This window comes from Lygodium microphyllum, chromosome 12, assembly GCF_053477565.2.
Source record: "Lygodium microphyllum isolate KBCC chromosome 12, Lygodium_microphyllum_v1.1.10, whole genome shotgun sequence".
Taxonomy (NCBI): Eukaryota; Viridiplantae; Streptophyta; class Polypodiopsida; order Schizaeales; family Lygodiaceae; genus Lygodium; species Lygodium microphyllum.
In genome coordinates, this window is record NC_141146.1 from 93,324,314 (window position 1) to 93,338,557 (window position 14,244).

The 14,244-nt window shown below is 42.7% G+C and overlaps 1 protein-coding gene across 1 annotated transcript in view; it reads left to right on the plus strand.

Annotated features, from left to right (window-relative positions):
* The window catches only part of LOC148028041 (uncharacterized), a 41,711-nt gene that overhangs the window by 2,641 nt on the left and 24,826 nt on the right, over window positions 1–14,244 (plus strand). Inside the window, exon 3 of the mRNA XM_087689734.1 lies at window positions 5,938–6,010. Within this exon, the coding sequence (XP_087545860.1) occupies window positions 5,938–6,010 (73 nt within the window). The remainder of the gene's footprint in view (window positions 1–5,937; window positions 6,011–14,244) is intronic.

Below are 14,244 nucleotides of genomic sequence, written 5' to 3' on the forward strand. Positions count from 1 at the left end.
AGGACTTAGTGCGCATCGGATGCGTCTTATTGCCTTGAGCATAGTACTTTTGATAGTTGATGCAAAATGATCTCTGTGGCCCAGAAAGGAGAGGTGGCACAAGGAGTGCTTGGTGGAAGACGCATATACTCTGGGGGGGGTGGGGAGCAAAGGTTGAAGTTGGCAAGCATTGGTGGTGTGTTCGGTGATGCCACAGTAGGAGCACCCAGTAGTCTGGACATCTGTTGGTAAAGAAGCCATGGATACCAGTGTGCCTTGCTGAAGAAGGAAGAGGTCAGCCACTATGAACCACAAACCGCAATGTCTGTCTTAAGGGGTGTGAGGGCAGTGTGAAGCATGAATTGCAATGTCCGTCTCAAGGGGTGGGAGGGTAGTGGAAGGGTTGGAAGTGAGCTGCCAGTAGGAGGAGGATGTGACCAGCAGTAAGAGGTTGCAACCAGTAGAAAAATGTAAGTGACGAGAGAGACTAAAAACGTAGGCAGGACAGCTTGCAGGAGAGAGAAAGACTTTGCTAAGGTTAGGGTGGCTTGCTATTGCTTGTGAATGGATTGTTGAGCTAAAAATTCATTACTAATTGATTAGTTCTTTAAAACAGCCCAAAAACAATAAATTACCAAAAGTTTCATCAAACAAGGAGTGGTTTTAGAGAGTTTGTGTTCCACATGCAAAACCCTAATTTAAGAGGATCCTTTTGTCTCTATAAATAGATAGGATGCCCACCATTCAGCCCAATCCTTGTCTTTCAGGTTTTAGCCATTAGCCCTCTTTCACTAGTTGTCCAGCCCCTAGCGATTACTGCTACTTGGTCTAGATTTATAAGTAGACAATTGGCTTTTTGCTCATGATGTTGATATCGGCCCCTGTGACCCTACCTTTAGGAGAGCTGCTCAAGCAAAACTCGACGCTATGGCAAGGGTTGAAGCAATGGGTAGAACAACATGATGAGCTTGGAGTGATCGACTTGCTTGACCACGACGCAGTAATGCGCATACCAAGCTTAGCTTTGAACTTAATGCCTAAGTCTTTGCACATATATGCCTTTTGGAAAGGCATAGAGATGCACGCAATCTTGCCTACTTGGGATTCGTACACATTGACACCTTCCTTAGCCTCTCCCACGAGAGGCACTGGCTGTTGGACAGCTCTACCCTTGAGCAACTTGTATGTTCTTTTCTTCATTTATAGCATTCATTCATTCACTTGAGTTTTCTCTCTTCTCTATTTGTGTTTGTGTGTTTTACATTTTGTGCTTTGCATCTAGGATTTGAGTTTTGCATGTCATTGTTTGACTCTTTGTGTTTCAGTTCTGGTCATACTTTTTGTGTTTCCTCAGTGCAAACCCTAGCATATCTTCACATAGTATTAGAGCCGGTGCTCTTTGAAAGAGTATGATGTGGCTATCATAAGTGTTTAGTTTTGTGCGAGATACATGAATGACACATATGTGATTCACGATGGCTGAAATGATTCCATCTTTGGATTCTCTAATGTTTTCTTCAACTACTCCTTTAATGAAGGCCTTAGAGGAGGCATTATGGTATTGATTTGGAGGACCATGCTCCTACTAACCTTTCTTGTAGGGATTACTCATGAAGGCCCAATTCTTTATCATCTCATACTCCTTCATAAGGTTCATCTTAGTTGGAGCACTTTGCTGACGAGATTGATTACTTCTTAGTTGAGGAAAGACTATCCACTTAGGACACAACTGAAAGTTCAAACTCTTCATAGTGAAGCGTAGTGGTGGGTCTATACAATCCATTTTTGTGTGAGTTTAATTTTATCTATATTGCTTATTCTATTATGCAAGAATCAATTGTAAGTCACCATGGAAACCCAAATTGGCGCTAGTATGGTTTTGAAGAAAACTCTGTTCAGAGATGTTCCACAATATAATCCTTTATCTAGCGTCATTTGAGTATGAGGTTGGTGCTTCCCATTCACCTTTACATTTCGCACCCTTCCCTCTCACATTCACTTCACATTTAGATTCCTCTTCTTTCAAAATCCCAATGCAACCATGCGAACAATAAACCTTGTTGGTTTCAAACTGAGATTAGCAAATTCCCAATCGGCAACACATCAAGCTGAAATCTTCAATTTCCAAGGCCAAATTGCACATGCATTTGACATGAATGAGGGAAAATGAAGAGAGAGAGAAATGCCCCATTTTCTACCCTAAAATAATGACCAACATTAATTTCCAGCCTAAATAGTGACCATTATCATTAATCCTGAAGTTGTCTATTGTTTTGGAAATTGGAATGCTTGGGGATCCAAATCGAGTCTTCAATAGTTGCATGTAGGTCACCTTGCTATAGATTACTATATCTCTTCAAATGTGTTGGTAATCTTTGGATTTGAAGCAACAAAACTTCATGCATGGCTAAGATTTACTCGCATGCATCTCGAGACAACTGGTGAACCCTAATTGCTATAATTGCAACCCCCTCTTGTTTTAGAGAGAAAATTAGGTCACTTGCTAGTTTCTAGGGACTTGTTGTTGTTCGTGTCATGGGGACATGAAATTTTGAGATGCTTAATCTTGTTGATAACATGTGATTAAGTTATTGATGAAATGTGCAAGGTTGTTTAGCACATGTGATGCACATGGCAATTATTTCATGGTAACAAGCCAAGGATTCCAAGGATGCAGTGGGTGTCAAAGGTAAACGTTTTAGTAAGTTATGCCAATTGGGTTTTGGTGGTCAATTGGTGCCAGTTTTGACCCTAAGGACAATTGTTTGGTCAATAAGTGTTAGTGGTGACATTAGAGGCTAGCATTAATTAATTTATCAATGCTAGTCTAAGGGTCAACAGAGGGTGGGGACCACTCTAGGTTGCAAGTGGCCTAATCAATTTAATTATGGATAGGCACATTTAATTTTGGGCAAAGTAGGAAGGGCTAAAATTAATTTTCAGAATTATTTAATTTTGAAAATTAATTTAATGGTTGGATAATGTGTGGTGTGTGAGAGAGAGCGCTGATGATTAGAATTTGTTGCTGTGGAGACATTCTGGAGGTTGCCAACTGCTGCAAGAGACCCTAGTGCTACAGGTGACAGCATTTATGATGCCTACAGATGCAGGCGACAACATTGAATCTAGCAATAGTAGCTGGGCACTTCCCTTGGTAGTAGGCGACAACAATCTGGGCTGATTAGAGCAGGCAAGAGTCAATTTCAGCCATTTTCCATGTGGAAATTGGGAATTTCTCTCTTCTTTGGCATTCTCTCGTATTCTTGACTCAATTCTCAAGAAATCTCAGCATTTCTTAGCCATTTGGAGTAGAACTCAGCCATATTTGGTGGACAGCAGAGGGAATTCTGCTGTAAACCCTAAATTTTTGCAGAAATTAGGGTTTAGCAGCCATCTTGGGACTGTGCCAATAGGAGAGGGCATCATACATTGAAATCAGCACCTGAAATTTGTTGTATTGTTAGGGATTTCAAATGTTGAGTCATCCATTTTAAATTTGGGGCAGCATTTGGCCAGTTGGGGTCCAATTAGAGCAAGTCTTGGGTGAATTTTAAGGGGCAAATCGCCCAATTTGTTTGCTGATTGTTGGAACAACAAAGGGCTTTTGGATTAGCCAAGGAGATTGTGGAATCTCGGCTTGTAATCAATCCATTGGCAATTGAAGTTAAAGAAATACTGAAAGGGGTGCCGGTTTTGGGGCCAATAGGGTGTCCAATGTTTAAGATTATTAAGGTAAATTGTGCATTTCAATTTATATTTATTTGCTGATTGCTGTAATTAAGTGCTTGATTAGGGAACTACCACCCCATCCAAAGAAGGAAGGCTGGTTTCAGTTTTAAACCTTAATTTCTGCACCAACAATTGCCAATGACCTCATTTTTAAGGTTTCCTATTGTTTACAAACCCAATAGAATCTGCCCCTGATCAGGTTACCCTACTGTCCTGATGCTTCAACAACTGTCTCCCAACTCAACTAAATTCACCACCCTTAGACCTGCCCCAAATAGGGGCCTCCACATGCAAAATTGAGTTCCATAGCCATTTGGCCTTGCTGTCATTAAAGCAACATTAAAGGCTATCCAACCTCAATTTTAAATCCTTACCTTTTGGAACTTGGAAATGTTGAAACTTTCCATACATCTTAGTCTAGGATGTAAATCATTTGAATATCTAACCCCTATAATTACGATAGTCATTTCCAAGGGGAAATTCAATGTCCTTGACCAATATTTGACTCAATCACCCCATTGGCACTTGTACACAACTTCTTTTGGCAATGTCTCCCGTTACAAAGGCTAGGATTGCCTGTCATCATGACACACATTTAACTTATTCTCACATGTGTAAAACTTAAGTGTCCCAACTTGAGTGTCCAAAGAGTATTAAGTTTAAAAAATCATGTCCTCATGACATGCCCTACTGTTCCAGCACCAAAAAGTATTGTAGATCAGGTCACCTTGCCATTCCAGCCCCAAAAAGTGTTGTAGATCAGTGTTGTCGTGCTGAAAATAGGGTTTTCTTGTTGTTCTCTGCTCCAACAACAGCTCTGCACCTGGTCACCTTGCTGCCTTGATGGCTCAGCTACTCTTTCTCAACCCACAATTGAGTTCTTCACCCTTAGATCTGCCCCAAACAGCCTAGGATGGCTCCTAAATTTAGCTAATTGCCAAGTGTCTAACCCGCCCATGCAAACTCAACCTCTAGACTTCATTTCTAGCCGATAATAATTCTTTAAATTGAAAAAAGACATGGTCTATCCAAACTTTGGCCATGCCCAACCCCAGTTTTAAATTCCTAACTTCTTTGGACATGATAGTGTTGAAACTTTCCACGAACCTTAGTCTTGGGCATTAAATCATCTAATTCCCTAATTGCCATGGCAGTTAGACTTGTTTCCAATACGTGTAACCAAGATTTGTCGCCAACACCCCACTGACACTTGTTCACACAAACTTTTGCCAATATCCTCCACAACCCAAGCTAGGATCTGTCATAGAGATACACGTTCAACTTAATCTCACATGTTCATCACCCGTGCATAACTCAAGTGTTGTCCTGACTTAAGCATCCAAAGAGCATTAAGTTAAAAATTCACATCCTCGTGACCTAAATTTGTTAAGTATCCGAGACTTTTAAGAAGCAATCTCTTGTGGGAGCATCCCTTTCCTAGATTACAAGTGTGAATTGAACCCTTCCATATAGTGGTGACTAAGCAAAGATTTTGATATGTGTAATGTCTTCAGCCTCTAGCATCTTGTTGTACAGAAAAGGCTAAAATTTGAGCAGTTTTTGATAGGAGATATGTTGGAAATAGTCAAGAAGAAATATGTATGGAGAAGAATAAAATGACCTATGAGGTCTTTGAATGGATATTCACGTAGTACAAAATGAAAATATGGTTGAAAACAGAATTTAGTACAATGAGTGTATCTATCCTGCTACTAGTTGGTCTACCATCCCAAAATGTCCCATGGGGTTGTGTAGCATGAAGTGAATATGGTGAGATTAAGATGCCAATGGTTGGTGTTGTGTTTTGCAATGATAATTGTGAGCATGTTGTGATGGGTGTTAATGTGGGTGAGGACCTTGTGCTTAGGGACATAGCTTTGTGGCTTTATCTAGTGTTACTTTTCTTGGGAAAATTTTGGTGTTCATGTGGGGTCTAGAACTAGGAGAGTGGATTTGTTGTATGAAGGCAGTTGGAGTGCTAGTTTAGGTGGCTTTGTTTTGGAAGAAGTCATTGATAGCCTTGTGTGGGTCCCATGGTGTGTTTGTGGTGGTCCATGACTGAAGGAGCTGTTGAGTGGTTGATTGTTAATGTAAATCTTGTAGTATGCTTTGTAGTGAAGGATAAGTTTTTTTTTTTGGGCATCATTTTCTAGACGCTTTGAGGAAGTCCTCATTTCTTTTTTGCAAAAGGTGCGAAGTGAAAGTGCAAAACTCTGATTTTACTTTCAGGGGATTGAAGAAATTGACTAAAGATTGCAAACCTGCCAAGTTGTTTGCAAAACATATCAAGATTGAAGAACAGGTGGAATTTTCTTATTGACCTCAATTTAGGAAAGGCCATAAAGTCTGCTGTTAATTTAAAAAGTTGTGTTTCTTGTGGAGAATCTTTGGAGTCCAAGTGCTTCATGTCTGTCGCTATAATCTTGTCAATGATGTAGAATAGTGTTCTATATAAGTTGCAAATGAATGTTTTACTTATATGTAGACTAGTTTGCAAGGAAATACCCTTGGTGAAAGGCATAAGTAGATTATAGTGTGACCTTGTTGTGGTTCTTGTTAGTTAGGAATTGTCATAGTGCTAGAGATATTTAGTTATGAAGTGCAATTCTCTGATATAATAAGAGGGGTATCTAAGTGCCAGCTATAGCGAAGCTCCTCTATCCATCACCCCTAACTTTGCTTTGGTGATAGCGGTGGGGTGGAGGGCGTATCTTGATCATGCATGATATTATTATTATCGATGGTCTCTCTATGCAATCTCAGCTATAATAGTGGTCTCTCTCTGGGCCTGTTTGGTCAACGAGTGGGCTCAATCATTTGTGATGTAGGCTGCAACCCCATACCTTAGTTCCATTCAGGAGAGTAGGTGTGACTAGAGTGTCAAACAACCATAGTTTGGTGCAAGGTTCTTGAAAGTGTATGTGGGCACATTGGCTTGATAGTACATCCAAGTGATGCCCAAGCTCTCTGGTGACTCGTGAGTCTGAAATGAGTATAATATTATTGGTAGTATTGGTATTAACAATCTATTGGTAGAATTGGTATTAACAACCTAGCTAGACTAGCTTCACATCCATCTCCTGTATTAATGTAGACAGATAGCTCATGTATTGTCAGAGTGGAGTGGTGCGGAAGCATATGACCAAGACAGAGAGTGAACAGAGAGAGAAGAGAGAGAGAAAGAGACAATGGAACATATAAAATTTGCAATGAAGAATGCTGTATAAGGAAGCAGATATGTTCATGGGCGCAGAGTGTATGTTTGCATATGTCTCCATCTTGAAGATCTCACAATCTGTGAATCTTGAAGCAGTTTCCATGATCAGCAATCTGGAAACTTATAATCAGAATGACTGAAAGTATGTGGAGACTGGGCAGAATAAATAGACCAAAAGAAATGCTAATAATAATGCAGGTTGAGGTTGGCTGCATTAAATGCAACTGATTGCACAGAAACTGGCCGACTGCACTTCTTGTGCCATGTGGCACCTACAATGAGTGCAACTTGCTGCACTTGTTGACGCCACTTGTTGTATGGCCAGGCTGCCATGTGTCTTGCCTACTGTGACTGCACAGAAATCTGCCACGTGGATATCCTACCTGCTCCACCACACAAAACTGCTCACAAATGCACATTTCTGCCTGTCCAGGGGATGACAATCTCTAACACCCCCTCTTAGATCCTGGACAAGGCATAAGGCTAAGGGATTTGGAAGTAAAGTCTAAGGAAGTACCTTCGTAAACAAATTTGCAAGATTGTTCATAGGGTTTTGGCCCAAGGCAAGGCAAGTCTCATTGTCGCACTGAAGAATAGTAGGACATGTCTGCAGGCAACCAAGCTCCTCCAATAACTTGCGAAGCCACACTGTCTCACATGTGGTAGAAGATGTTGCCTGATACTCCGCCTCAGTTGAAGATAGGGCAACCGTGGGCTGCTTTTTGTTGCTCTAGGAAACAACACCGGTGCCCAAGGTAAAGCAATATCCTGTTGTGGACCTCCAATGATCCACGTTGCTAGCTGAATTTGAATCACTTCATCCTATAAGTACCAAGCTTGCATCACCTGTACCTATTGGAAAATAGAGCCCAAGATTGGGGGTCCCCCAATGGAATCGCAAAATTCTCTAAGCAACCTGTCAATGCACCATCTTGGGTTCACTCATAAACTCGACCACACATCTACAACATAACATCAGTCAACAAGAGTATTGCCTGTATTGGAATGAGCTGTGGCCTTCCAGTTCAGATTCATAGGGGTTGTAATAGACTTGCATCCCTCCATCTCATACGTAGTCAGGAGCTTGTGCACATACTGTTGCTGGGAGATAAAGATCCCCCTCGGAGTTTGATAGATCTCATGACTTAGAAACAAGTGAAAAAGTCCCATATCATCATCTTAAACTTCTCATGAAGTGCTGTCTTCGTTTGTGCAATCATTTGGGCATGGTTACCGGTCACAATCAAGTCGTCCACACAAAGTATAAACAACACACGGTCTCCACTTTGAGGTGTGGACATAAAGACATGGGTTGGCCATGGAACCTCAATCTCTCTTGAAGGAACGAGTTAGTCTTCTCATTTCAAGCACGGGGAGCTTGCTTAAGGCCATAGAGAGCCTTCCTCAATTTGTACACTTGATCGTCATGAGAATCGAAGCTTGGAGGCTGCTCAACATAGATCTTCTCCTTCAACTTCCCATTCAAGAAGGCAGACTTCACATCCAATTGATAGATTGACCATTTCATATGGCTAAAGTATCATGGAAATCAACTCTTGGGCGTTGTGCAAAATCTTTAGCAACAAGGCAGGCTTTGTGTTTGTCCAACGTGCCATTGCTGCGGTACTTGGTCTTGAAGACCCATTTGACTCTAGTTACCTTTTTATGTGAAGGCTTAGGCACAAGAAACAAATTCCATTCCTCTCAATCGACTCCAGCTCTTGCTATATCGCTCTTTGCCAATGATCATGCTGTTCTTCATGGAGGTGGGCTCCGGATCTTGCATGGCATGAGTCTTTAAATACTAACTAGTGTACACAAGCTTGGTGTGGTGTGTCTGGTTTCTTCGAGAATGCTATGGGCTATCCTGCAGCGGCTACTACTCCTCAGGGACCCCCTCAATCCTTGTGTCACATGCCCAACGAGAAGGAGGCCGGATCTCGTCTCGTCGCTCTCCATTTACTGAAGTCTCTGGAATGTCCATTGACTACTAGGGCTCAATTGGAGAGGTCGGTGGCGGAGAGGTAAGCTCCTCATCAAAAGAAGAATCCTCAAGAGGCACGGGCTCTATAGGGACAATCGTTAGTGCCCCAACTATCTCATGGATCTCCAAGACTGGGGATCTCCTCACCCCCCTTTGAGGCTGGAACTTCTAGGAAGCGAACATCACGGCTCGTGTAGACATCCCAGCTTAACGGGATTATACAATCGGTAACCTTGTGATTGGGAGCTATAGCCCACAAACACTTGTCTTTTGGAAGCAACTTCAAATTTGTCATGCTATGTTTTTGGAATGTGAACATAGGCGTCAAACCCAAAATTCTTGAAATAAGAAACATCCGGCTTAGATCCAAAATACACCTCATAAGATGTCATACCACATAAGGTATCATACCAACAATAGCGGAAGTAGGAGATTGATTAAGAATGTGGACTGCAGTAGCCACAGCCTCAACCCATATAGACTCTAAGGTGTTTGTCTATGCTTCATCATGGTACAGGCCATCTCGATCACATTGTGATTCTTCCGCTCCAATATTCCATTCTCCTGATGGATGTTGGTGTTGGCAAACTCTTGGTGGATACCACAATCTGCACAAAAATGAGCAAGCTCATTAGAAACAAATTCTTCGCCCTTATCCGATCGTAAGGTCTTCAGTGTCCGGCTCGATCAGTTCTCCTCAAAGAGTAACCAATCGGTGAAGTTGGAGAAAGCCTCCGACTTCACCTTCAAAAAATAAGCCCATGTCATCTTGCTATAATCATCCACAATTAGTATGAAATACAAGCTCCCTTTAAGGGACTCCATCCTCATCGGTCCACAAAAATTGGTAGAAACAAGCTCCAAGGGTGTTGAAGACCGCCTTGAAGCCTTGCTGTGAATGAGTTTACTCCCCACAGATGCAGGAGACACATGGCTGCTGGCTCACCACAATATGTGGCAAACCTTGAACAAGCTATCCCTTAGACGTCTTCCGAAGGTAATCATAGTCGAGGTGGCCAAATCGAGCATGCCAATGTTAGCAGTCATGTTTGTCATGCCTTGTCATCTCTTGCCTGTGAGCCTCAGTTTGAGTCAGATGAGGACATTAGGAACTCTGACATGTCTGTCATGTGTTATGATGGGGGAGGCTAGTCACTCTTGACTGGCTATCTTAGGATGTGTATTTCTTTTTGGCCTCTTTTAGTGGGCAGCCATTGGCTGCCCGGCCACTTTTTGGTCACTGTTGTGGGGCACCCATTTTAGGGCATTTTTAGGGTTTGCGTCCATTTTAGGGTTAGGGTTAGGGTTTGTCCTTTGCCTATTTATTGGCAGCCCCCCTCCCCACTTGATCACTTGTCTTCTTGCAGATTCCGACACTCCTTCTCCCCCGTGGTGGTGCTGCCATCATCATCAGCCTGATCTGGTGCCCTCACTGACGGTGTGGGCTGCGTGCAGGGACTGATCAGTCCATTTCAGTGTATTCAGCATTCATTTCAGTCAGTGCAGATTTCTCTTCCTTATTTTCTGCTTTCTCTCTCTCTCTCTCCCTCCGTGTTCGTATTCCCTCTTCCGCAGTGCACTCTCACAGCCAAAGCTTAGACTGTGTCTGAGAGGTAAGAGAAGAGAAGTCAAGGTAGAAGAAGATCGCAACTTGTAGGCTCCATTCTTCTCATAACCTGAACTAAAGACTTGTCTCGATCCACGATTAAGAACTTGAAAGGAATCCACATTAAACTCGACCAAAAGGCCGAGGGCACAAATCTTGTGCATTGAAAGCAAATGGTATCCCAAGACTGGCACATAAAGCACCTTGGATGTATGGGCACCACCATGCCCATCTGGAATAAGATGCATGTTACCCGGTCCCTGAATAGGAATAGAATAACTATCACCAATGAGAATCTGCTTATGCGAAGGCCGTAAATGAGCACCACCTGTTGTAGAAGGAGTCATGTGCCGGGATGCACCACTATCAACAATCCACTCCTGAGTGTGTGGGGTAGTCAATGTAGCTTCAGAGGCCTTCAGGGTCGATGCCTCAACCACTTCCAAGTGGAGGAAAGCAGCTTAGCTGATGAGGGAGCAGCCATCGCTTCGGAATTCTTTGAAGACTTCTCCTTCTTCTCCTTTTTCTTCTTCTCTTTGTCGGGGTAGTTCTTCCAGCGACCGGTCTTGCCATAGATGTGACGGGTGGACTTCTTTTCGTTGTCCTTTTATTTGTCCTTTCTCTTCTTCTTTTGGTCCTTCCCTTCTTCTAAGAGGACTAACCTATCAATGCCTTCGATCTAGAAGCATTGGTTCCTTTCAATTGCTCCTCTTGGTTCAAGGTCATAGGAACCAACTTGTCTCAATGAAGAGTCTTCGACCGCCCTGAGGCAATCAAGGGAGAATGAAAACCATTGAAATGAGGCAATAACTGTGAAAGAAGAGTTATCACCATGTCTTCAGAAGTGATTACCTTTCCTGTGTTTTACACATGCATCTAAAGTTGCCTCAGCTTGTTGATATGCTCCTGCGTAGAAGATGACTTGTTGACACTCATGGTCTTGATCTGCACTTCCAAAGAAATTGATTTCATGACGGTCATGCAATTATACATCTGATCAAGCTCCAGCCATATCTCTCGAGCCATCGTCAAATGCTCTATATGGGAGATCATAGCTGTGGTTCATGAGAAAAATAAAAATGAGCGGATGTGAGCATTTAGTTTGTCCTAATGTGCTTGAGCCTTTGCCAACTCCAACTTATCACTTGTAGAGAGTTTGGACTTGTCTCTCGAAGAAGGACGATGGATAGCCTCCGTAACAAGCTCCGCCAAATCATAGGACTCCAAAATGGCAAGTATCATAACCTACTAGATGTGGTAGTTCTTGCCATCGAGCTTTTGATCAGATGGAAGAGTCGGTAATACGGGCACCTTTTGATCAATGATCGCTTGATACTTTGTCTCGACCTTAGAAGACATCTTTGCCTAAAATGCTTGCACAAGACACAGAAAGAAGCTCCCTCTGACTATGTAAATGCAGCTTGCTAGGGCTCTTCTCCGCTTGTCCCGCTCCTTCGTCACCCATGGGGGGTGATGAACATGTAAAATCTGCACTTGAAGGCCCAAAGTGCAGCCTTTTTTTTTTCTCAAACAGCAAAAATCAGTAGAACTTCAGCAACTGTGCTCTTTTCTTGCATGTCCATGCTCGCCTAGCCTTGTTTTGATGCATAGCCCTTTATCTCACCCTTGAACGCCGAAAACGCAGCCTTGTGTTGTGCTGAAATCTCCTCTTTAGGTAGGTCCACCCTTAGTTAGTCCTTCAATGCACTGATACCATGTCAAAGTGAAGCGGTGAGTTAGCGTATGACTAAGACAAAGAGGAGAGAGAGAGAGTGGAACACAAGCGCAAAAATCTGCAATGAAGAATGTTGTATAAGGAAGCAGATACGTACACGGGCGCAGAGTGTATGCTTGCGTATGTCTCCACCTTGAAGATCTCAGAATTTGTGAACCTTGAAGCAATCTCCACGATCAACAATCTGGAAACCTGTAATTAGAATGATTGAAAGTGTGTGAAGGTTGGGTAAAATAAATAGCCCAAAAGAAAATGCTAAAGATCAACTGCATTAAATGAAGCCGATTGCACAAAAATTGGCCGACTGCACTTGTTGTGCCACGTGGCACCTGCAATTAATGCAACTTGCTGCGCTTGCTGACGTCACTTGTTGTACGGCCAGACTGCCACGTGTCTTGCCTACTGCGATTGCATAGAAATCTGCCACGTGGATATCCTACCTGCTCCAACACACGAAACTGCTTGTGAATGCATATGACTGCTTGTCCAGGGGATGACAATCTCTAACATGTATGTATAGTCCAAATAGTGTGGACGAAAGCGGGCATCCTTGTTTCACTCCTAAGGTGCCGTCAATCCTTTTAGATATCCCTCTGGGTATGCCCATATGATCTGTCATAGTTCCATGAGCAAAAGTGGCTTTGTGCACGTCATCGAATCTTGCTTGAGATAGTAGATTGATGCTTTGATACCAATGAAGCGCCCACCTAGGATCGAACTTATGCACGAGACATCAGATTTCCAAAGGTAAATCCAACTCATAAGATATGCCACTTATCTTCTTGGTCATCTAGAAAGGACCACAATACCTCAAAGACAGTAATCGTTAACATCTCGTGCATATCGTGCAAAAAGTCAACATCGTTAACATCTCGTGCAAAAAGTTAACTACAGATTGTACAAGGATGTGGTTGCATACCAATAGTCCACGCCATCACGGTGTATGGATGTGTAAGTGAATGGTCCAAGATTGGTGATCACACAGTGAATGTGCACAATAGGGCCTTGAGCCCTATAAATAGGACTTAGTTGCCCTAATCCGGAAGTGTCCTTGGTGCATTTGCACTAAGTCATTTCATGACCACTATGACAATGCTAGTAGTGCCCATCAGGATGTCTAGGGATGGAACACTAAGCATATTTGTCAATGGAGAGCTTGCCATGCTACAACAAATGTTGAGTTAATGTAGGGGTTTCTTCTTGAGTTTCATTCTCAGTTACAATGCTTTCCCTTAGCATTCGATACTGGAGTCATCTCCTTGACTGCTATGTGTTGAGAGATTGAACTTAATGCAAGGTCTGTTCTGTGAAGTATTTGATCGCAATACATCAAAAAAGACATGCTGAGCAAAATTCATGTTTTGCACATACAGGCATCCTAGAGTGTTTTGGATTCACTGCCTCACTTCTTGCAGAGCAACCACTTTTCCAGGAAAAACAGAGAATGAATTCAGAAGTTGGAAACTGCCTCAAAGGAGACATCATCCTTGCTTTGTTCATAAACTGCCGAAGCAAACTCCATCTGAAATCAGAAAAGCAGCAGCTTGGAAAACCTGTTGATGCATCTGAGTAGCTGCAGACGATCACCACAAGACAGTGGGTGCAGTCAAGCTGTGAGAGATGACACTTAGAAAGCAGGAGCAGATCTGCAGCAATACATAAATAGCAGAAAACATTGCCAATGATAACAGAGGCAAGAATGGCAAAGAAGCAGACATGAAGAAAAAATGATGAGAAATAATAGAACAGGGAGAGAAAAAGAGCAGTCCTGCTGCTGCCTGGAAGCATGACTGGTATGCAGCAGACTGTGACTGCCTTGGAGAGAGTCACAGCTGAGGAGAGCAGGTGATCGCTTGCAGAAAACTGGTGATCACAGCCCTAGAAACCCCAATATCAGGGCAACACAATGGCAGCCTCTCTCAGGACATTCCACCTCACATGCATGCTCACGTATGCGCATGTGCATACGCACACACTCTGCACGCATGCACATG